General features: G+C 41.4%; 1 protein-coding gene across 1 annotated transcript in view; it reads right to left on the bottom strand.

Annotated features, from left to right (window-relative positions):
* Positions 1–25,087, bottom strand: part of LOC124595350 (serpin B6-like) — a 68,473-nt gene extending 43,386 nt beyond the window's left edge. Inside the window, exons 1-3 of the mRNA XM_047134065.1 lie at positions 25,015–25,087; positions 10,578–10,667; positions 1,185–1,364 (exon numbers count right to left, since the gene is read on the bottom strand). Of these exons, the coding sequence (XP_046990021.1) occupies positions 1,185–1,364; positions 10,578–10,655 (258 nt within the window). The 5' untranslated portion in view covers positions 10,656–10,667; positions 25,015–25,087. The remainder of the gene's footprint in view (positions 1–1,184; positions 1,365–10,577; positions 10,668–25,014) is intronic.
* Between the last annotated feature and the right edge of the window lie 637 nt (positions 25,088–25,724).

The following is a 25,724-nucleotide window of genomic DNA, read 5'->3' as shown; positions in this document are numbered from 1 at the left end:
TGGTCGCACTAATACTGAATGGAAATGCGAAATTCGTGGCAGGATCTTATGGGACCAAACCGCTGAGGTCATCGGTCCCCAAAACTACACAGTAGTTAATCTAACTTCGCTATGGACAACACACACGTCCATGCCCGAGGGAGGACTCGAACTTCCGACAGGGAGAACCACACGGACCGTGACATGGCGCCGAAGACCGCGCGGCTACTCCGTGCGGCTAATTCTGAATGCTCAGTAGCACTAGTTTGAGGACAGAATTCGACTCATGTCCGCACCTTCTCCCTAAGCTATCCGTATCTGTCTTTGTTATCGTTTGCACACGGACCTGAGTCGGAAGGTCACCTTGTTTAGCGAGAGGAAAACCCAAAGCCAATCCCTTCCATAACTGCTTCTACAGTATTTTATCGATCCGTAACTATTAAACCTGAGATAGCATCAGTTTCTTTTACAAAATGGAAGGTAGTGATCAACTTAAAACTATTAACATTTATTGTATTAGGTAGCAACATACAGATACGTTGCGCAACGTCGCTTTCTAGGGCTGATGGCTTCCCCCGAGGCGAGTGTACTGTTGCTGCGAGAAATTTCTAGCACCGATTTTTATAAACTATTGAAATGTGGGTTACAACGTTAACAGATACATCTGAGAAATAAAAGAACTGTTGTGGATCTCCGAATTATGGATGGGAATCGTCTGAGAAGAGCGGATGAAGCGACAGGTAAATTGCAGAATTACGTCAAAAGACCGTATGGCAAAGAAGAGCTGCCGAATAGCCTGACAGAAGAGGAAGATAAAGTGGAATAAAAAGTTCATCAAGTACTGCTATCAGATTATGACAGAGCAGAACTTGCCAATAACAGTGGAATTTCTATCAAATGGGATGTTGTTTCACGTAGTGTCAAAATCTAGTCAGGTGAAAACATAGTGTCAGGTTTGTAGAAAAGCAATACCATCACATTTCGAAGTAATCACGAGTAGTTTAATACGTGGTTTGAGTTAGGATAGCGAACACACATCGGACCAACACTCACAGCATTCGATGACAACAATGAGGAGTGTTGTACAAATTTTGTGCGAACTCGTATTCTCTACTCCTGTTTCAGATGTCAAATAAATTCAACTTCTGATTTATGTTAGAACCTTACCAACAAGCACATAGAGTTTAGAATATGATCATACCCACCTTTAGCTGACTCAGTGTTTCACTGAAACCCTGCTCAGTAGTATTTTTATCTTCTGGAAGACGAAGTCCACTCGCCATCTCTTTCGCCGTGTTTCCGCCAGCTCCAAGAAATGTAAGAGAAAGTATTACTTGTATGCTCCATGGCGAGAAGAACAAGTTACCTTCTTCCTCCGCCAGCACCTAGAAACAAATACGTGAATTTTATCAACTGAAGACAAAGTCTGAAAAGAATTCCGTGGCCACAATCTGGCACTTTATTTTACAGGTCCGTTTGTCTGACCAATGACTCAAACTTTTTTTACGTTTCACTATTACTGGTTTCGGCTACTGCCATCTTCAGATCACAAAATATTCTGATGTGGTTTCAATGTCAAACTAAACATGTAGGTACATAGTAAGTGTCCTGCGTCGCTGGTTGAAGACATTCAACATTTCAGTAGGTGTGTCTGGTTTATCCGTCCACCGATTGACCACTTAGTCCGCGAATTACATGACCTTTTCCCCACTTGGCATTTCCTCCGTTATGTAGGTACATAGTAAGTACACTTACTATGTACCTACATGTTTAGTTTGACGTTGATAGTACATCAGAATATTTTGTGATCTGAAAATGGCAGTAGCCGAAACCAGTAATAAAGAAGTGTAAAAGTTTGTGTGATCAAGAGGGACCTGTAAAATAAATGTGAATTTTACTTTCCGCCTTTAAGACATTACCTAGACACTTTTCGCATCTGAAATATGTAGTACATTGCGAACTGGAAGAAAAACATCCATTGCTAACAATTTTATAATGTGAAGACTCTCAGCATTGCGTTTTTCTTTTGCCTGCATCCCTTACCTACAAGGGGTGGGCATGCTTATTATCGGATTTTGCACTGTTAATGTAAGAGGGTGGCCTGGTGAAGTTTGTCGTAGGATTTCCAGCCGTGGGCTTTGCGACCCGTGACGTCAACGTGTTGTTTCCAACCACAGATACTCTAGCCGTAGGTTTGCCGGCCACCAAAGAAAGCCGGGGTAGTGGAGGAGGTTTTTGAATAAGGACATACCTGCCCTTTTTATTCAGGTTTAATAGTGGTTAGTATTTAGTACACAGGAATGTTTAAATTTTGCTTTTTTACTTTTACCTTCATTTTATTTTTACGCTTTTCTCACTCAACTTTTTGTAAGAAACCTAGAGATTTTAAACATCTTAAATCCTCCGTGTCGTTATAGATCTCTATATTCGCTTTTTGTACCTTTTTCTTGTATTATGAGGAGGTCGGCCAATGGATTCTTTTAAATTTCAAATTGTTTACAGCTTCCTCCTTCAGCTTATTTATCAGAAGGTATACATCCGGACGTTTTTGATTTATGGAAGAGCTATGGCAACCTTTGACAGCATTCGTGGTCCTGCGCCGCTGGTTGAAAACATTCAACATTTCAGTAGGTGTGTTGGGTTTATCCGTTCACTGATAGACCATTTAGTTCGCGAATTTTATGGCCTCTTCCCCACTGGGCATTTCCTGCGTTATCACCACCCACGCTTTAATAAAACTGTTTGGTGGAAGATGTGCTACTGCAGCACCATACGCGGTTTAAACACTGACTTCTTCCCCATCCTTATGTTCCTCCTTTATTGCCAGTTCTTGTATTTTCTACAACAAACATAGCTTGAATCGACAACTACAACCGGAAAAGGATGCTTCCGGAAACACTATTTTCATAGCTTTAACTGTAACCATTTCAAAGTCTAACACTGCAGTTTTCGGTGACCTCCCAGGCATCTTAGTTTTCAATCCAGAAGTGTTTCTGGCGTATTTTGACTTTTGTTTGGATATAAAGCAAATAAAACGTTAAGTGTCTTTATATTTTCTTCTGTGCTTCCGATGTCAATGTGCACTGCGTGTAGTCGTCTTTTTTCGAACAGCTGTCAAATATCCCGTCCATAAGAATAGTTCCATTTTGACGCAGGATTTTCGCGTCATCTTGACAACCGAACACCAAGATTCTTTCGTCAGGAGCAGATCCTTCGTTAGTTTTCAAAAAAACTGTTACCTTCAGTTAGTTTCAAACTGTCTTCGCTGAGTTGAATCTCCGAATTAGTGCTAGGGTTCTTGGTCGTCTCAGTAGCCACCGTTCTTGCTTTACACAATGCAGTCTTGGAGTTTCATAATTTGGTATATCTGCGACGAAATCTTAACCGTTATCTTTCAAATCTTGAAATTTCTGTTCAAAAATTTGGAAAACAGGCAATGCCTTTTCTTCGTGAATTCTTTTTCTGCTGTTATGCATTCGTTTCTTAAGCTGCATATCTCATCCGGCAGGTGATCAATAACGTTATTGCTCAGATATACAGTTTTTAAAAGGCCTCGGCTCTCTCTCCGTCAGGAATTCAAGCTCACCTAGTTCGTACACTTGTCACATTTTCTGGGTAACCGGTAGCGACGAAGATCCTTGAGAAGGCATACCTTTTCTTTCATGCTTGTAATTACACTGCGCAACACAATTTAAGGGTCACTTTTTGGAAACCTCTTAATTGTTTCCCATTCGGACGCAGCAGTTTTAAACTTGACTCAATAGTGTCTACAAAGCTACGTCATCCTCGGGCTTGTCGTGGCTTCAGGCAGCAAGATATCGACACATGCGTAAAAGAGGAGAGCTCAGAAGTTCATGTGAAGTATAAAGTTGCTTAATGATGTCACATTGGCATCAATTTTCACTACAGTTCTGCAGAAAGCTACAGTGGACAGTTACACGATGGGGAAGGTTGTCAATCCCCCTCTTACCAACATTTTACCCCCTCTTTTGACTCCTGTGCGATGGAGGTCAGAACTCTGACGACCAGTGTTAACATCACACAGTTTTCTTTATGTGTGGCCGAGCATAACATTTCAGACACATCGCCGCTCGGAATACACACGAAAAGTCGTAGCGTGTCATAGAGGGTGGCAATGAAGCCATCCCTTCCCTTTATGTGTCATTTACACACTTTCCAACGTAGTAAAAGACAGCTCGCAGTGCATTGAGCAACAGGGTCACATTCTTGAAAAACTGACACTGCTGATATCAACCCCTTCCCCTCCAGACAAATTCAAGTCTTATCTTCTGAGGACATCGTGGGCCTACAAACCCATGGTATATATTCCTGGCTTTTCGGAGTGTAGAGCGATCACACATTTTGCTCTAGTGTACACGGTGAAGCCACTAAGGACCGTTTAAAACCATTCAACGAAATTTGAAAATGATGCAAAACATCAATGGGTGTTTATTCTTTTTCAGCCGTCTTGTTCCGCGCCGTACTGTGGCATGATTACAAAGAAGTAAATAAAGTGGTAAGGGGACCCTTTAAGACCACTCCCCCACCCCCCAAGGTAGCGAAACAGGAGAGCTGCCTCGAATCACATTCAAATTTCGTCGAACGGTTTTAAAGGGTCCCCACCGAAGGAGCACTCTTGGCTCTTAAAACATACACTTTAGAGAGCATGTTTACTGAAAATGTATATTCTTCTTTTGGTCCATACGACCAGCTCTCAAAATATGAGAGGAGAGAAACTGAAGTGGAAGAGATTTGTTTTGCGACATCGAAGATGAAGAAGTGCTGTTAGTTCTAAAGGTATGCGTTTTGGAATCTACGTTTATTCAGGTGTTTTTGCTTGCGGTATCGTGAACATTCAACTGTGCGGATTTACGCCACTATCTATGATAAACTCTGTATAAGACAGCATACGGCTTTTCGGTAAACATTGTTGTTGTTGTTGTTGTTGTCTTCAGTCGTGGGACTGGTTTGATGCCCGCCGGAATGGCCGAGCTGTTCTAGGCGCTACAGCCTGGACCGCGCGACCGCTACGGTTGCAGGTTGGAATCCTGCCTCGGGTATGGAGGTGTGTGATATCCTTAGGTTAGTTAGGTTTAATTAGTTCCGAGTTCTAGGGGACTGATGACCTAAGAAGTTAAGTCCCATAGTGCTCAGAGCCATTTGAACCATTTGAACTGGTTTGATGCAGCTCTCCAAGCTACTCTATACTCTATCCTGTGCAAGCTGCTTCATCTCCCAGTACGTATTGCAGCCTACATCCTTCTGAATCTGCTTAGAGTATTCATCTCTTGGTCTCCCTCTACGATTTTTACCCTCCACGCTGTCCTCCAATACTAAATTGGTGATCCCTTGATGCCTCAGAACATGTCTTACCAACCGATCCCTTCTTCTTGTCAAGTTGTGCCTCAAACTCTTCTCCCCAATTCTATTCAATACCTCCTCATTAGTTATGTGACCTACCCATCTAATGTTCAGCATTCTTCTGTAGCACCACATTTCGAAAGCTTCTATTCTCTTCCTGTCCACACCATTTATCGTCCATGTTTCACTTCCATACATTGCTACACTCCGTACAAATACTTTCAGAAACGACTTCCTGACACTTAAATCTGTATTCGATGTTAACAAATTTCTCTTCTTCAGAAACGCTTTCCTTGCCATTGCCAGTCTACAGTTTATATCCTCTCTACTTCGACCATCAACAGTTATTTTGCTCCCCTAATAGCGAAACTCCTTTACTACTTTAAGCGTGTCATTTCCTAATCTAATTCCCGCAACATCACGCTATTTAATTCGACTACATTCCATTATCCTCATTTTACTTTTGTTAATGATCATCTTATGTCGTCCTTTCAAGAGACTGCCCATTCCGTTCAACTGCTCTTCCAGGTCCTTTACTGTCTCTGACAGAATTACAGTGTCATCGGCGAACCTCAGATCAGCGTATCTAGCGTATGAAAGAATGCCTACAGCTGATGCTGAGAAATTACTGAAAAATGTTTCTTCTAAGGGATTAATGAACTCATCTGCAAGGATTCCTGCTAAGGGGTTCCCCATTGCAAGGCCAGCTAGTTGTTGATATAGCTTTCCTTTAAACTCAAAATAATTACATTTCACTAACATACGAAGTAAACTGAGAAGATCCTTTATTTGCCCATCACACAAGTCTTTTTTGAACGAACGTAAATTTTTTCTACCATGTGTTAGGCTGCAAGTGCTGGCACCTTTGTGAAGAGATTTTCAATGTCAATAGGAAGCAATTTCGTTTCTTTGTCACAGTGAACGATTTAAATTTTGTTGACTAAATATTGACTATTGGAAACAGAATAATTATTACGCAAAGTGAACGATTTTTTCAATATGTCTTGCAGAAATTTGACTAAGTCGTGATAGGCACTGTTCATACTGTTGGAAATTGGGCGGATCAGTTGGTCTTTTTTATGGAGTTTAAACTGAGCTCGTAACTTAGGCGATTGAGAATTCATGTTGATTAGCTGCTTTTTCCGAAAAGGCTTAAGAAAAGATTTGGCATCGTTAATTGCGGTTCTGACTTCTTTCTGCAAAGTTGGCGTGGGGTCCTCATGTAGCTCGAAAATACCGTTTTGTCAAAGAACTGCAAAATTTTTTAACGTATTCTTCCTTACTAGCAACGACAATGGTAATCCCCTTATCAGACTTCGTTAGCAAAGCAAATTTTTCTACAAGCTTAGTATTTATGGTTTTAATTATTTTGCTGTCGGAATTAACAGTATTATGAGGTCTTTTATACGTTATGTAAGCGATACTACCGCCATCTGTATATGTGCACACTGCTATTGTCACCTCAGTCTATACTTAAGCACAACTTAATAATCAGCTTAGTGCTGGCTCATGAGCTCAGTTTTTGCCTATTGGGGTAGAGCCACTTCTGGTCTGGCTGCCGGATGTGAGCACAACCACAAATATAGTATATTCTACAACAGGTCTCAGAGAGTATTAGCTGCACTTCACAAATGTCAGAAGAGATAACCTGTTGACATGTGTGTGTGTGTGTGTGTGTGTGTGTGTGTGTGCTTGCTTGGTTGGTTCGCATAGTATAACGATATTAAGGATATCAGAATAGCTTAATCTATGTGTAGACTGTGTTTTACGTACAGAAATGGTAAATCGCGCCAATGCATTTAGCTGTTTTTACACCATCTGATAATCGGTCGCCCTAATGCATTTTGCTGTTTTTACACAATCGGATAATTGGAGCTCTAGTGGCTTACTAGGTGTGTCTAGAAATTTCAGTCTACAGTATCATTCATTAATGGAAAACAGAGGATAAAACGAACTATGTGCAGTCGTCATGAAAATTAATGCCTCTTGGCCACAGGGTCGTTCAGTGATGTTTACCGCGTGCTGTAAAATGTCATTGTAGGCTTTTATCAAAACAGTAATCATCAGTGACATCACCAGCCATTTGACATCCAATGACGCGTATAGGTCTCCTTTAAACTTATTAATTGTTACATTCCTCAACGATATGCAGCCATACTGCTCTTGCCTATTTACTAATGTTATCTACCCATCTTTCATAGCCACACTTGTGATCGAACGCCAATGATTTTGTAATATTTTGATTTGTGCTTTGGTGTGGCGGGAAACTGCGTAAAATCGGGTCAGGTTTCTTACATATCAGTCACAGAAATACCTGATATTTTGCGACTAATTGGGCTTATTGTAGTTTCCTCCATTTATTAATTTTAGTTGATTACGCAAAGTGCGGCCAACACTTTTATACTGAGCTACGAAGTGCACTGTTCCCGTCTTCCGCTGCTACGTACAAAATCGGACGCTACACCTACGGTCTGCGTCTTCGTGGCTCTCGATCTTGTCTGTGAAACAAACAGTAACTCTTGCTTTCGCAACAGTCATCAGCAATAAGCGTTTTACCCCATCACTTAATGGAGTATTTGCACTATTGTTACTTGGACAATAACGTTATTAAAATCACTGTTTTCTAATTTGGTGCATGTGTACTCTAACTAGATAGATGTTAAACAAAAAATGCGATCGATTAGTGACTTCGAAGTAATGCAGAAAGTGCTCAATCGTATGTTTCAGCCTCTATTACAAAAACACTAGCTTAAACTTAGGACTGCCTACCTTCGATGTCGGTTTGACACCGTGATTATATCTAAACAGTTTCTTTCTGCAGCCACAGGAAAGAAGATGTTTGTGACTCACCTTATTAAATCCTGTGAAATAAATGTTATGGCTAGGTGGTTATGTACACCAAGGTCTAAAGGCACTAATTTACTTTATTCATTCTCAAATTTATTGTTCATTAATAATCCGGTCTGTTAAAGTGATTTTGTACTTAAAAATTCAAGATGGAAGCAGGTAACAGTGTTTCTAATGCAACGTCTACACAGCCATGTTTAAAACTTTTACGTAATCAGTTATTAAAAATTATTGATTACATTCTGGACTTTCACTCAGCAAAATTTACGTCAGCAAATGGTTAAACAAAGGCTACCAATGCATAGAGCTTAGATTTTTAATCAGTTTAAATGAACTGATAAATGAACTTCATACTATGAAATACTTTAGTTTCAGAAATTGCAAATACGATCCCTGAGATTATAATTTTAACACAAGTTATTATTTGTACTGAATGACACATGATTAAGGGTAGAGATTGTATGCTAAATAATGTCAAATCAATGTTACGAATGACCCGTAATATGCAAGCTAAGCTCCCCAGACAAAAATTTAGACATTCCTAGGGAAACCATTATAGGCGTAATTTACTATGTCAATTCCGCCCTCGGACTTGATAGCCGCCTGGATTCGGTTCGGAAATGAGTCCACAAGGTTGTACAGGTACGTCGCATACAGGTTAAGCCACTCGCTGAGGATTCCTTCAAGCTGTTCCACAAAAATTGCGGGAGTTCGCAGTATGTCATGAGAGTAAAGGGCAAGCTGAGTTTCAGACGAGCGACGCCTTCGAATAACATGCTGATTCATGGACATAAGTTTCTCAGTCTCAACAAAGTTTATTATGTTCCAACTGAGAATATGTTCAGCAAACCGAAGTTAAAGACATTGTTCCGTAATTTTGCGGGTCCGTTCTTTTACACTTCTCATATATTGTAGTAATCTGCTCTTTTTTCCAGTCGCTTTAGACTTTGTGCTGGGAGAGAGATTCGCAATAAATGCAAGCTATGTAAGGGGCCAATCCCGTAGAGCACTTCCTGTAAAATCGAAGTGAGGTTCCAACCGGACCTGGTGAGTTGTTTCTTTTCAAATCTTTCAGTTGCTTCTCTACGGCAGAGATGTTTATTACTACGTCGTCCTTATGGGATTCTGTCCGATGGCCAAATGACGGTATGTTTGAACGATTGTCCAGTGTGAACGATTTCTTGAACGTAAAATTTAGCACATTATGAAACTTGAGGCTCAGCAACAGACGAACCCTTCATGTTCCAATCTCCGTCCAAAGATGTTATCAATTACGATTGCAGTGGCTACGATGTCATTGATGGTGGACCGCGGATAAATGGGAACGTGTGGCCCGGTCCGAAGATCAAGTTCCCTTTTACGCTAGGGCGGTGGTCGTGTCTGGATATGTCGTCTTTCAGGCAACGGCTGCTGGCAACATCCACCACATCGCGGACACTGGCTCTCTGGGGCAGCATTATGCTGTGGGGAACATTCACCTGAGCTTTAAAGGGACCTGCATTAGTAACGGAAGGCACCATTGCAGCTGTGGTCTATTTGAACGTTACAGTGGATCAGCAGCATCCCTTCATGCTCGATGTCTCCCCCAATGGCGATTAAATTTTCCGGCAGCATAAATGTCCATGTAACAACGCCATAATCATGCCACCGTGGTTTGAAGAGCATGATAGTGTACTCACGTTGATGTCTTGGCCACCAAATTCGACTGATTTGAACCTACTGGAACACATCCTGATCGCTATCGAAGGCGACCTTCGGCAATTTATGGTAATCACGTGACCTGTGCATAATCTAGTGACACATACCTCTAGTAAGCTACGAAGACCTTGCCAAATCCATGGAAAGCAGAACTGCTGTGCTGTTTTTCATTCCAAAGATGGCTGTTAACCAAATGGTCTTAATGTTTCAGCTCACTTGACTCGACGCCAGCAAAGCCCTTTCTTGGTCCATTCATCATCATTCACCCCGCTCTGTATCTCGCCAAGCTCACTTTCACTTTTGTTACAGTCAGAATCCTGTCATCCTCTCCCGTCTGTTCCCCGGTACATTTGTGTCGCCCGTGCAGTCTAAGGATCAACATTCTTTGTCAATAACAGTCACAGGAAAACCTTACCTAAAAATGTTCGCATCACTAATCTTAATTTACTTATAAATTTGAGCTACAGATCTGTTTGTATGTCCGGCAGGCTTCTGAACTCTTGCGACTCACACCTTTAATTGTGGCCTTCTTTAAGTTTAAAACTGAGATTAGTGACATTGTTAATTTGTTACAGGCGCATGTGGCGTGTCTCATGATTTCGTAACGGATACAGAGACTATGCAGCAGCCATAGGCCATTTGGCTGCCCATTCCGTGTAGAGGAGCGTGCGAGATGTTGCATGTAATCTTACCCTGTAGATGTCCGAGGTGAAGAGGCCGTTTGCTTCAGACACCGTCTGCAGCGCATCACTGACGGCCGCATCAGCCATTTTCTCGAAAACCTAGAATGACAAATCAGAGCAGTTTTGGAAAGAGGCTTCCAGCATGGCTAAAGATAGGGTCTTCGGTTGCCTTAGTGGTAAATTTTAAAGTTATTTATTCCTCGTGATGTATTGCGACAGTACCACATTAATTGTACACGCCTACCTTTCTATAATAACTAAGACTCATAACAATTTTCTTTTCCTTTTCGTGTCAGCCTTGTAAGATGAGACTAAACATTCGTTGCAAATTATTTCTGCTTTATAGAAGGTGATTTTTATACGCCGATAAATCTAACGAAAATCATCGTAAATATTTATTTTAATCGACATAAAAGTTTTCTGGGGATGGTGCCGCGTCATATTGGTAAAACTACTCCTGGAGAAAACAACGTTTCGAAAAAAATGTTCAAATGTGTGTGAAATCTCATGGGACTTAACTGCTAAGGTCATCAGTCCCTAAGCTTACACATTACTTAACCTAAAGTATCGTAAGGTCAAACACACACACACACACACTCATGCCCGAAGGAGGACTCGAACCTCCGCCGGGACCAGCTGCACAGTCCATGACCGCAGAGCCCTAGACCACTCGGCTAATCCCGCGCGGCAAACAATGTTTTGGCCACCATTGCAGCCGCCTTCTTCTGGGTCTACTGGTGCGTTCTGGCTACGCAGTGTCCCTTATCTTTTGTTATTACTGTTCACTGCGCATGCTATCACATAATAATTTTAAAGAGATGGTTCATTTCATTGGTCACTTAAGTAAGAAGTAGGTCGGTCCCACAGCGGCAGTTACTCGCCGGTAGTGCTCGCACCTCGTGTTGACAGTACGGTCTGTTGGGCTCTGATTGCTGGCACCCAACATGTGGCAAGCCGGAGTCCATCCTCCCTATTCATGTTCTTAGTGTGTTTAAGTATTTCGATGGTCTCTCTGATTTTGCGTTTCGTCATAACCGGCTGCTTGGCCAACACGTAGGCTTCGTTGAATTTTATTTCTTTTCTGCAATCTTGCTGATATTCTACCACTGCAGATTTGTTGTGTTGCCCTAGACGAATATAGCGCTCGTGTCCTTGGTAAACAGGAGCCAACTTTTCATTCACCGGTGACCACCCATCGTGGCACTTAGCACAAGAGCCAACAGACAACTGAGGTTACGCTCTCCCTCCAGTGCAGTAAACTATTAAAATAAAGTTCCCTCTCCTTCTTCCTTAAATGACCAATGAGATGAACCAGCTTCTTAAAATTATGACGTAATGGAATGTGCAGTGAACAGTGATAACAAAATGTAAGGGACACTGCATAGTTAGAACGCACCAGTAGACCCAGAAGAAGGCCGCTGCAACCGTGGCCGAAACGTTGTTTTCTCCAGCAGTAGTTTTACCCAATATGACGCGGCACCATACCCAGAAAACTTTTATGTCGACTGACTTTGGCCGCGAAATCCGAGTCAAGTATATTTGTTTTAGTGTTCAAAAAAATGGCTCTGAGCACTATGGGACTTAACATCCTAGGTCATCAGTCCCCTAGAACTTAGAACAACTTAAAACTAACTAACCTAAGGACAGCACACACATCCATGCCCGAGGCAGGATTCGAACCTGCGACCGTAACGGGCGCGTGGTTCCAGACTGACGCACCTAGAACCGCTCGGCCACACCGGCCGGCTGGTTTAGTGTTAAAGGCAATTGTCACAAGACCGCAAGTTATATTATTTCGCAATTTAGAACATTTGGTGTCAACGTAAGTCGGTAGTTGTGATATAAATAACTGTGTTACAGTAGTTATTGCTGAATCTTTACAGTGGCTCATTGAATTAAAATTAAATCGTAAAATCTGAGCAGGATAAGTCGTCAATACAATCAATAGTGTCCATACGGTAGTTTGGAGTGGAGCTGGGCGGCAAATGGGGGATGGGGTGGGGAGGAAATGAAGTATTTTTTTTTAATATTTTGGAAGAGGAATGGCGACTTGTAAGTAACCATAAAAAAGCTCCATTCCGATCCTGTTAAAACCTATGTAATACATTCTTTAAAATCATTTTCATGAAAGAAAAACACCTGACTACATTACATTTTGCCCTTTCCCTGAGAGATATGTCGCCCCCCCCCCCCTTCCCATCGGGTATGGACGCCCTTGATTAAAGTCACCGTCGAACATGGATTACTGGTAGTAGTGAACTTCAGAGGCTTTTGTGGCGTGCATGTGACAAAGCTATTGGTTATCGTTTATCACTAGCATTTAGTTGGTTCGGGCGAAGGTGCTCTGTTTGTCGTGTAAATTTGTACTCGTCGACAGCCTGATGCTAACCAATGACGATATGAACTTGTTAGAATGCTACGCTAGTGGCCTAACTACTTCAAAATGTCCTTGCTTTGCAAGTGGCTGACCACCTTGATTATTCCGAATTCCTCTTACGAGCAAGCTCTTCATACGGAAGTCTCCACTGAACCCAGCCTGACTAACCACGCGTGATGCTTACATCAATAAAATCAGTTTGTAGCTACTTTCTTTACCGGGAGAAGGTGTAAAGAAATTTAAGTATAGAACAAAGAAGAGCTTGCATCCAGTTACTAGAACGCCACTTCAAGGTCTTCCCGTCGATTTAAACAGGCTTTCAGGCTATCATCACCTCCGACATTTCACATTAAAAAAAAAAACCATTTCGGGTTGAAACACACATTTCTACGTCTGTTCAGTGCATGAACGAACGATGGATTCAAACAAACAAGTTTTAAAGTCATGTCAGAGAACTAACATTTGCCGAGCTTACAAAACTAATCAACGGTTTTTATTTCATGATATTGAACAAAAAACTGGAAAGAAGATAAGGATGTACCGGTTCACAGACAACGAGTAGTCATAGCCGAGGTGTAAGTTCAGAGCGTAAATGGATGGGGACGAAAATCGACCAAGTCGTTACTGAAAGGGACCAAGGTAGCATTCGTCTTGAGAGATTTAGGAAGACCACGGAAGGCAATATGTGTTTAACTCGACAGGGATTTGAACCTTGCCCACAAGCTACGCAAAAATATCATAAAACAGCAGAGGGTCGAAAACAGTGAGAATAATCTCTCAAGAAAGGTAATTGCGAGAAAACCATGGTTAAGAGAAGGAATGATTCAATTGCTTGACGAAAGAAGGAATTACACGAGTGTTCAGGGAAAGCAAGGCTACAACAACGTAAATGACTTAGGGTTGAAGTCGTAGTAAGAGGGGGGAGATAATGTGAAATGATTGCAGGAATAATCTGAAAAAGGAGCGTCAGCATTAAAGACAAAAAAAATCAAGTGTCATGTAATATTTTGTGTAATGTAATATCTTGTATTGACACCTTTTATTAACCTGACACGTTCCACATCATTACGGAGTGTCGTATTCATGATCTATGGAATAAGTATTAATCTAATCTAATCTAATCAGATGATATTCCAACATTTGATGCAGGCGAAGGAGTGGATATATGAGGCTCAATATGAGGGGGAAGAACTGTCATCTTGCATTGTAGAAGCACAGGTGGATGTCATTTTGAAAGATATACGTGTTTGAGTATTAGAACTATGGGAATCTTGCGAGCAAACAAGACACAAGAAATAGATAACATTTCTTCAGAATTTCTAAAATCATCGAGGCAACCACACGATTATTTGAGCTAGTGTGTAGGGTCTATGCGATGGGGGCGTATCGCCGGACTTTCGAAAGGATATCACCCACACAATCCCAAAAATAGCAAGAGCAGGCGAGTGAGAGAAATATTGAACAATTAGCTTAACACCTCATTCATACAAGTTGCTGACAAGAGTAATACACCGAAGAACGTAAAACAAAACAGGCGATCTGTCACATGCCGATCGATTGTCCTTTAGCAAAAAAATGGTTCAAATGGCTCTGAGCACTATGGGACTCAACTGCTGAGGTCATTAGTCCCCTAGAACTTAGAACTAGTTAAACCTAACTAACCTAAGGACATCACAAACATCCATCCCCGAGGCAGGATTCGAACCTGCGACCGTAGCGGTCTTGCGGTTCCAGACTGCAGCGCCTTTAACCGCACGGCCACTTCGGCCGGCTGTCCTTTAGCAAAGGAAAAGTCAGTTGGTAATGGAGGCAAGACCTAAGAAAAGTCAAGTCATCTCCATCAGCTTTGTTGAAGTAGAAAAAGTGTTAACTGTTTGAAAATCTTAGAAAAATACGTATAAGCTGTAGTGGAGGACAGATAATGAATATACTGTACAAATATCAAGAAGGAATAATGAGAATGGAAGAGAACGAGGGAAGTGCTGTGAATTTACAATACTGGTGGACTCCTGCCTTGAAACAACGAGGAGACTAGCAGACACAGATTGTACTTTTTTCCGGCATAGGCTTTGTGCAGTTCAGCGCTGGCAGGGAGCTAGGAAAGAGTGGTCACTCGCTAGATAACAGGAGGGATGCTAACGACCGTGGCAGTTACGGACAGGTGGCATACCGCGGATATTCCTCCTACTGCAGACGAAATACACTGATGTGTCAATGCCAAATAACATAGCTCGATGAAACTTGCACCGTACGTAGAAAGCACCACTACTGTATAGTACGGAAGGTAATTGTAAGACAAACGCGAGGAGACGGTAACACAGATGACAGTTTTATTCAAAGGCTAATTACACTCAAGTCATCGTGATTCAAGGTGGTCCAGTTAACATCACAAAAGGCGGGACATAGCTCTTAATAAGGTGTGTGGTCACCATGGATACCAATCCATGCTCTACAGCGTGCTCCCACCCCGCCCAAATGTTTGTAAGGAATTCTTGTGGTATGGGGCCCCTTTCCTCCACGAGGGCAGTTCCTAACTGATAGATGATCGTTACTTGCGTGTGGACGTGCTGCAAGGAAAGGATCCCACACATGCTCGATGGGATTTAAGTTTAGGAAACGGGCAAGCACGTCCATTCGCCGCATATCCTCTCGCTCCAAGACCTCCTTCAACCTGCTCTGTTTGACACAGTCGCGTATTAGCAAGCAAAAAAAAAAAAAAATAAATAAATAAAAAATAAAAAAAAATAAAAAAAGAAAAAAGAAAGAATGCTGCGCCGTGTACACCCTTGAAAAGGCGCACATGGGGAAGGAGTAGAGCGTCTCAATAATGCAGACTGGAAAGTGTACCATGTTCAAAGATTTGGTGGTCAGTACGCCTTTTCCACATTAAGTCCCCGCACACCATAACACAGGGACCACCAAAACGGCTCTGTTCCTGGGTGCGTTATGTGATCCCACCACTCGGCAGACGAGAGTACGTCCAGGTGTAACACCTACAGCGCCTCTCGGTGTTGAAAAATCAAAAATAGCTCGCAAATTAGTTCCCATGTCCTTAAAATATCAATTCACAAAATGACCCAAGTTCCTCCACAAGTAGTAATTACGAAAAATAAATAAAAAAACAAATAGAGGGAAATATCTAGTATAGAAAGCAAAAGAAAAGAAAAGGAAAATTTAATCATAAATTTTGGAAACATGGGAAGGGGGAAAAACAGTAGAAAATATTAAAATATTAGTTATTCCGATAGGTACGAAAATCAATATCGTAGTCATAGAGCGTAGGTTTGGGACACCAAAGATAGTGTTTATTAAAGTATAAATAGCCATACGTTGTAATTACGATACTCTAATCTCTAGTCTGTTCTAGTTCGGAAGTTATTTAGGACGTACAGCTTTAGAGAACAACAATTGGGACTTCATTAAACGGGTATCAACAATAGATCGTGACGAGATTGTTTTTGAGGAATGTCAATTCAAGACGTCAATGTGGACATTTATCAGATTAGATAAACGGAAGGTGAATAGTAATCTCTTTGTCTTTAATGTCAATTCGTGTGAATATTTAAACGCTTTACTGAATTGAGAATTTTAACCGGATTCGGACTTTGAATTGTGATAGTGGGAAACTTAAACTTCACGCGACTAGTGATCATAGTTAATGACAGTTTGCGGATATTAAATAGAAATAACTTATTTACCGAAAGTGACAGGATATTATCTAACATCTCTGATGCTAGCGGCAATCCTACTTAGACATCTAATTCAAGAACTTCTTTGAATGAGATCGTATGAGTGAACCTATTTATTAATAATTCTTGTCAATAAACTGACGTTGTTAATTTGAAACATAATACAAGTCTTGAACATTAATTTAACTTAGATTAATCAACGTCAAGATTACGTGATCTATGCCAAGAACAAATTAGCGATTCGTAACTAAAACAATTGAACGAAAGGTTGAAGTGTCGTCGTCTGTAAACATTGGTAGCAAAGCTACTAAAGATTTTTTCTCTCAGAGTTGGGAAGACTATACGTGTAGTGACCCACGTTTAACACAGGGTTTTAAAAATAATCAAACTGATATTTAGCCGGGACAATATTAAATAAAAGTAAAACCCTTCAACGACAGTCAATGTGTAAAAAATAAAATCAAACTTTCACCTATTAACGAAATAGCGAAAACAGAAAAAGGGCTGCTACACAGGGTAACTTGTCACACTGAATCTGCTTTCATCCGAGAAGACCACGTGATCCCACTCCTCATTGGTCCACTCCCTACGCTCTTGGTACCGTCGCAAAAGGTATGGCCGATGTGCGAGGGCAACGGACCACAACGTACTGGTCGGACAAAGAGACCATGCCCATGCAAACGCCGTACAGATGTGGATCTCAAGTTGATTCCGTATTTCTAGATTTCCGGAAAGCTTTTGACACCGTTCCTCACAAGCGACTTCTAATGAAGCTGCGGACCTATGGGGTATCGTCTCAGTTGTGCGACTGGATTCGTGATTTCCTCTCAGGAAGGTCACAGTTCGTAGTAATAGACGGCAAATCATCGAGTAAAACTGAAGTGATATCAGGAGTTCCCCAAGGAAGCGTCCTGGGACTTCTGCTGTTCCTGATCTATGTAAATAACCTGAGTGACAATCTGAGCAGTTCTCTTAGGTTGTTCGCAGATGATGCTGTAATTTACCGTCTAGTAAGGTCTTCCGAAGACCAGTATCAGTTGCAAAGCGATTTAGAAAAGATTGCTGTATGGTGTGGCAGGTGGCAGTTGACGCTAAATAACGAAAAGTGTGAGGTGATCCACATGAGTTCCAAAAGAAATCCACTGGAATTCGATTACTCGATAAATAGTACAATTCTCAAGGCTGTCAATTCAACTAAGCACCTGGGTGTAAAAATTACGAACAACTTCAGTTGGAAAGACCACATAGATAATATTGTGGGGAAGGCGAGCCAAAGGTTTCATTGGCCGGACACTTAGAAGATGCAACAAGTCCAATAAAGAGACAGCTTACACTACACTCGTTCGTCCTCTGTTAGAATATTGCTGCACGGTGTGGGATCCTTACCAGGTGGGATTGACGGAGGACATCGAAAGGGTGCAAAAAAGGGCAGCTCGTTTTGTATTATCACGTAATAGGGGAGAGAGTGTGGCAGATATGATACGCGAGTTGGGATGGAAGTCATTAAAGCAAAGACGTTTTTCATCGCGGCGAGATCTATTTACGAAATTTCAGTCACCAACTTTCTCTTCCGAATTCGAAAATATTTTGTTGAGCCCAATCTACATAGGTAGAAATGTTCATCAAAATAAAATAAGAGAAATCAGAGCTCGAAAAGAAAGGTTTAGGTTTTCGTTTTTCCCACGCGCTGTTCGGGAGTGGAATGGTAGAGAGATAGTATGATTGTGGTTCGATGAACCCTCTGCCAAGCACTTAAATGTGAATTGCAGAGTAATCATGTAGATGTAGATGTAGATTGCATACCTTCCAGTACTGTTAAATGTAGGTGCAACTGCACTTGCTGTTTGACGTGGGTCCCTTCTCCTCTATTGCACTATGTAGCTGTTATCTGCTGCTGTAGTTGACTGTGGTGGAACACCTACCCTACGCTCTACACATTTCGTTCTTCTTGCAGATTACCGCGTGAAGACATCCAAATGTTTCAACTAGGCCATGTTGTAGTGAAGAATCCCACCACAGTACACCGTAACTGCTCGTTGATTGACACACACAGTGTCTTTTCTCGTTCGTCCAACTGTCCCGTGCTGCCAGGCCAGTTCCATTTGGCGCTACGGTCAAGCTGACCTCACAACATGTGGCGTCCAACTTTCTGTGCACGACTGGGAGCCCTCTGGCACCATGTACCCATACTTTCACTCATTGCCACCGAATACTTACACTACTGGGCATTAAAATTGCTGCACCACGAACATGACGTGCTACAGACACGAAATTTAACCCACAGGAAGAAGATGCTGTGATATGCAAATGATTAGCTTTTCAGAGCATTCACACAAGGTTGGCGCCGGTGGCGACACCTACAACGTGCTGACATGAGGAAAGTTTCCAACCGATTTCTCATACACAAACAGTAGTTGACCGGCGTTGCCTGGTCAGACGTTGTTGTGATGCCTCGTCTAAGGAGGAGAAATGCGTACCACCACGTTTCTGGCTTTGATAAAGGTCGGATCGTAGTCTATCGCCATTGCGGTTTATCGTATCGCGACATTGCTGCTCGCGTTGGTCGAGATCCAATGACTGTTAGCAGAGTATGGAATCGGCGGGTTCAGGAGGGTAATACGGAACGCCGTGCTGGATCCCAACGGCCTCGTATCACTAGCAGTCGAGATGACAGGCATCTTATCCGCATGGCTGTAACGGATCGTGCAGTCACTTCTCGATCCCTGAGTCAACAGATGGGGACGCTTGCAAGACAACAACCATCTGCACGAACCGTTCGACGACGTTTGTAGCAGCATGGACTATCAGTTCAGAAACCATGGCTGCGGTTACCCCTGTTCGCTGCATCACAGACTGGAGCGCCTGCGATGGTGTACTCAACGACAAACCTGGGTGCACGAATGGCAAAACGTCATTTTTTCGGATGATTCCAGGTTCTGTTTACAGCATCATGATGGTCGCATCCGTGTTTGGCGACATCGCGGTGATCGCACATTGGAAGCGTGTATTCGTCATCGCCATACTGGCGTATCACCCGGCGTGATGGTATGGGGTGCCATTGGTTACACGTCTCGTTCACCTCTTGTTCGCACTGGCGGCACTTTGAACAGTGGATGTTACATTTCAGATGTATTACGACCTGTGGCTCTACCCTTCATTCGATCCCTGCGAAACCCTACATTTCAGCAGGATAATGCACGACAGCATGTTGCAGGTCCTGTACGGGCCTTTGTGGATACAGAAAATGTTCGACTGCTGCCCTGGCCAGCACATTCTCCAGATCTCTCACCAACTGAAAACGTCTGGTCAATGGTGACCGACCAACTGACTCGTCACAATACGCCAATCACTACTCTTGATGAAATGTGGTATTGTGTTGAAGCTGCATGGGCAGCTGTACCTGTACATGCCATCCCAGCTCGGTTTGACTCAATACCCAGGCGTATCTGGGCCGTTATTAGGCCAGAGGTGGTTGTTCTGGGTACTGATTTCTCGGGATCTATGCACCCAAATTGCGTGAAAATGTAATCACATGTCAGTTCTAGTATAATATATATGTCCAATGAATACTCGTTTATCATCTGCATTTCTTCTTGGTGTAGTAATTTCAATGGCCAGTAGCGTAATATTTTATGCTACTTCATCTTGTTCGTCCTTAAATTTTGCGGAGCAGTGTGCAATCGTAATAGCTGAAGACATCAAATTGCGCTTCTTCAAGCAAAGAGTTCAGTGAAATATTGCATGGCACAGTACTGTTTCTCAATCGACATCCGTTTCTGGGGGCAATGACGAAGAAAATACCTTAAAATACACTACTGCTAAAAGATCAATGACAAGATTTGCTCATGGCATTGCGAGGAAGAATTGCAGGTCATACTAAATGAATTGAACAGGTTACTGATCACAGAATATGAATTGAGAGTAAACTGAAGAAAGAAAAAGTTATCAGGAGTAGTAAACATATATTAGTGAAAAATTTAACATACTAATCTTGGACCGTGAATAGATGAAGTCAAAGAATTCCGGTGCGTTGAAAGCGAAATAACATACGGCAGAGGAAGCAAGGAGAATATAAGTAGCAAGCATAGAGGGCACTCATCGCCAAAAGAGTCTATTAGTGGTATCAAACACTGATCTTACTTTGATGAAGTATGTTCAAATGTGTGTGAAATCTTATGGGACTTAACTGCTAAAGTCATCAGTCCCTAAGCTTACATACTACTTAACCTAAATTATCCTAAGGACAAACACACACACACACACACGCCCATGCCTGAGGGAGGACTCGAACCTCCGCCGGGACCAGCCGCACAGTTGATGAAGTAACTTCTGAGGATATAAGCCTGAAACACAGGATTGTATGGTAGTGACTGGGAAAACCGGAAAAGAAGAGAATTTAAGCATTCTAGCTATGGTATTATAGAATGACGATAGAAATACGTGGACTGATAAGATAAAGAATGAGGAAGTTCTGCACAGATTTGTCGAGAAAAGGAACTTGTCACAAGCACTAACATGAACAAGGGAGAGGATGATGGGATACATGTTAAGACATTGTGGAATAACTTCATTGTTACTACCCGGAGCTATAGAAGACGAAACTGTAGGGAAGACAAAAATTGGAATGTATCCAACAAATAGTTGAGGACGTAAGGTTCAAGCGCCACTCTGGGACGGCATGGTTGCCACAGCAGATGAAGTTGTAGTGGACAGCATTAAAACTACTGAGAGAACTGATGACCCAAAAATAAAAACAGGCACCACAGTCATAAACAATACACCATACGGCCACTGAACTGTACATTGAACACATACTAACACCGACTGACTGCCACTGAGATGGATTTAGAGTGTCGGGACTTTAAAAATATTAATTTAAATTGACCAAAACTAAAGATACTCCACATGAAGTCAGCATGTGATGTCTTATACCATTTCCTTTTTCCGAAGTGTGTATTTTTTAAATGTGTAAGCTATTTCCTTGTTAAATTAAGCCTTTGTTAATTTTGCTGATAAACGCCTTTATTAAAAGGGCCCTAGTTTGGATTTGAATAAATAGCACCGTGTAAAAGAACAGGTACATATACTGTGATCTGATATATAACACTTATTTGTGAAATAATGTGTACTTTTAATGTTTATTTAAAACAGTTGTGCACTAAGATATATTTCACATTTTCATTGTTCTTTGGCGTAATCTTTATTTAATGATGATTTGTGAGGTCAGAAAGTGGCCAGCGTGGGTAGGCGCTCCTCCTAGTACGTTCCATATTGAGAAATATTATGTAATTTAAATGATGCTCATTTTATCGTGTATCTGTAAGACGTGTGAACATAATTCACTTGGCAATGGTCCATGTGGTTATAAATAGGCGACTTCGTGGAAGTCTTGGTCAGTAGGGATTGCGAAGTAGTTTGCAGTAGACTCTGCGGCTGTGCTCGCTATTGATAAATGTTTGTTTGTGGATTGCGTAAGAGCCGGACTGTCCCACTACTTAGAAATTTTACGCGTCATGCAGTTTTGACCAACATGTGACCAACACTGTCACGCGGCTTTCTAATGTAAGTTTTCGAGAACGAAGGAGTTTTGACTCTTAATGAGAAGACAACAGCAACCAGTCATTTTTTACAGTGCTAATTAAAATAGCGCTGTTACTGGTTTCGAACCGAAAGTTTCATCTTCAAACGGCTGGTTCACGTTAAGATACACTTTACACTATCTTTCACTCTTTGTTTTCTCAAATGATGAAACTATCGTCACAACAGCGAAAGACTAACTTTGCGCGAGTGACAGCTATGTTCGTGATGAACTTTTGTTGACAGCAAAGTGGCATCAGTCATGAATATCAGAAATATAAGAGCTATCGCTGTCCAACATCATGAGATTACTGCCATGACAGCCTAACCGATTTTTTGTACAGACCACCACAATAAGCGCCGGCATGAGTGGCCGAGCGGTTCTAGGCGCTACAGTCTGGAACCACGCGACTGCTACGGTCGCAGATTCGAATCCTACCTCGGGCATGGATATGTGTGATGTCCTTAGGTCAGTTAGGTTTAAGTAGTTCTAAGTTCTAGGGGACTTATGACCTCAGCAGTTGAGTCCCATAGTGCTCATAGCCATTTGAACCATTTGAACCACAATAAGCGGTCTATCCATATTTTCATATTCTCGCTCGGAGTTTCCGCGGCTGTAACGAAGGCTGAGGGGTTCTCAAAATACACACGTTAGCAAAGTTATATATTTATACATTCAGAAGAAAACAAACGAGGCATTCAGAAATAATAAGCATGTGCAACAAAGTCTGTAAAACTACAGATTGTTGACTATTTTAAAAGAACTCTGTTTTTCAAATTCTTTGTAATTACTTTCGTATAGAATGCATAACAATAAATATGGACTTTGTGTACATGTAACTATAGAACGTTGTTTACTTATCTACAAAAGAAATAATGAAAGGAACAGGAAACAATACATAATAAAAGCTATTATCGCATCCAGAGTACTAAATGAAGAGAATAAAGAGAGTAGACACTTTGGATATACAGCACGTCTAACGGTTCAAATGCGCGTTGCTATACTACCAGGCATACATGAGCGTTGGAGAAAAATAAGCAAAGACCCCGAGAAACGCATGCTTGAATGTAAATTCAGATGCTGGTTAAGCCTGCCAGTGGCGCTGTTGTATTTGAGTACGAACGGTACCTGTGCGAACTCCTTAACACGTTACAAGCGTTAAGCGTGTCAGAACAGTGTTCCGTGTAATTGTGAGTGCGTTATGTCGGAGTAAGTGAATCCGAATGTGGGAGTATTGTTGGTGTCCGCATGCCGCTATAGTGTCCCTTTTGCAATATTCACCATTATCGAGGTGAAACATAAATAAAAATGACTGTATGCGACTCAAAATGAACTGCAAACTTCGATTTATCTACGAAAGGTTATAACACTAACTGTAAAAATACACAATATAGATCGATAGATGCAGAAAAGACATTTTTATTGTATGAGAATATAATGTGTAAGTAATTAAAAGAAGTATTTTTATCTTTGTAAGAGTATAAAACACAATGCAATGCTCATTCTTCTGTCTAGTCTGTTTTGTTCTGTTCTTTCTGGTGTTAGCTGGAATAAGTACGCAAGATATTGTACTGCGCTAGCATTTGTTTCTGTCTTAACGTAATTGCAAGTATTTAATGGTGTAAACTGTATCCTAGTAAGACTATATTAGTATAAAGTGATCTCCGTGTGTTATTTCAAGAACCTACGCCACATTTATCTTATGAAAAGAATATTTAATGAAAATAATTAGCATGTTTCCAGCTGCTGCGGAGCGAGTAACAGTGATCTCTGACTGTTAACAATTAGCCGCCATTACGCGGTACATTTGAAAATATTTTTTCACAGCACAATGTCTGATAGCCGGAGCGGAAGAAATTATGTAAAAATATTCAGTGAGATTAATTGAAGGAATCCCAGTGAAATAATTTTATTAAAACTCGTCTATTTTCTGTGATAGTAATAATTTCAGATCAGTGAACTGGCGCTGAGTAATACTACGCTATTGCATTTACAGCAATTTGTAGGGAGCCTGGCGCTGGATAAAACCAGATATAATACGTAATTAACAACCTACGAAATTCATTAATTTGCTTATTATATCTCTTTCGTATTTTTTTGAAAGCTAAACGTAAAAACTAACTTCACTAAAAATCAGTAACAGATCACGATAAATCAAAGGACAAACAAATTTACTAGGAGAGTGTTTCCTGTAAATAAATAGTTACATAATTTTTTTAAGAGATATAATACCGCATGGGGGGGGGCACTTGCCACTTGCGAGCACGAGGATGAATTATCGTATATACCCTGGCTACCACAGTCACAAGATCTCGATATTATTGAGCCTTTGTGGTCTTCTTTGTACAGAATGATCCGTGATCGCTCTCGTCCTCCATCACTGTTACACGAACTTGTCGCTATTGTGCAGGAATAATGGTGTAAGTTTCCCTTGAAAACCACATAGAACGTGTATTTATCCACTGCGACATGAATGGAAGCTTTCTTTTATACCAACGATTTTCCTACACCGTATTAGGTATAGCAATGTGTTTTTTTGTATTTCCGCATTTTTGCCCATCCGCTCTACACAGCGTGATCGAGCTGCATAAAACAGTACGTCATGGATTTTAGGTCGCACGTTTGGATTATATCTGAAACTGATACATTGCATATTTTGAATGCAGTAGATTATTGTACAGTTCGCTCAAAACTTGGTTGTTTTGTTTCCTAATAAAATACACTAAGTATGAGGTACATTAAGTAATGACAGGCTGTTTCTCAGACTAGTAGTCCTCGAGTACGAATAGTCTACACACTTACTCAGAGGAGAGCAAAACAACTTGCAGCGCCTGCCCGATGCCAGCCGACTGAAGAGTAGTACTGGCAGTGAGGAGCTATTTCAAGGCCCTGACAGAGCGTTTCCGTCCTTCGCAGGAGCTACTGACGTCATCCGCCCCAAATTCGACGTGCAGTTTTCTTAAGCTCACTGATTCTGAGCGGTAGCACAACACAACGAAGATTTGAGAGCCCACGGGTTTTTCTGTTATTGCTTCATACTGGTCGGGCCACATATCGCACTTGCCCCTTCTATATGTCCGTTTCCAAAGAAAAAGCACAAGAGATAAAAAAGAGAAAACTGCTCAGTTGCACACAGGGAGAATTGACCGTTACTCCATAACTTGTGTAGATTTTCATTCCGTTGATTATGCTGTTTAGTCGTCCCTTATCCTCTAACATTAAGCAAAGGAAAAGAACAATTACATTCCTTTGCTTCTTTTTCTTCATTTTAATTCTTTCTTTCTTTCCACGCTACTGTAGAGTACATCGTCGAATTGAAGTGAACGCCTGTGCTGCGTGTGTATATCGCGTGTAGCGCATGAATAAGACTTAAATCTACATAATAGTCCGTAATCCAGGGTACAGTTCATGGCAGACGATGTGCGGGAAGAAATACCGTAGGCACTAATTTCTTTAATTTTACTCTTGCGATCATTACGCGAGTATACCTTAGAGGAAATAATGTGTATCCT

This window comes from Schistocerca americana, chromosome 2 (genome assembly GCF_021461395.2).
Source record: "Schistocerca americana isolate TAMUIC-IGC-003095 chromosome 2, iqSchAmer2.1, whole genome shotgun sequence".
NCBI lineage: Eukaryota > Metazoa > Arthropoda > Insecta > Orthoptera > Acrididae > Schistocerca > Schistocerca americana.
The sequence above is the reverse complement of the archived record's forward strand: the minus strand, read 5'-3'. Positions and strand labels throughout refer to the sequence as shown.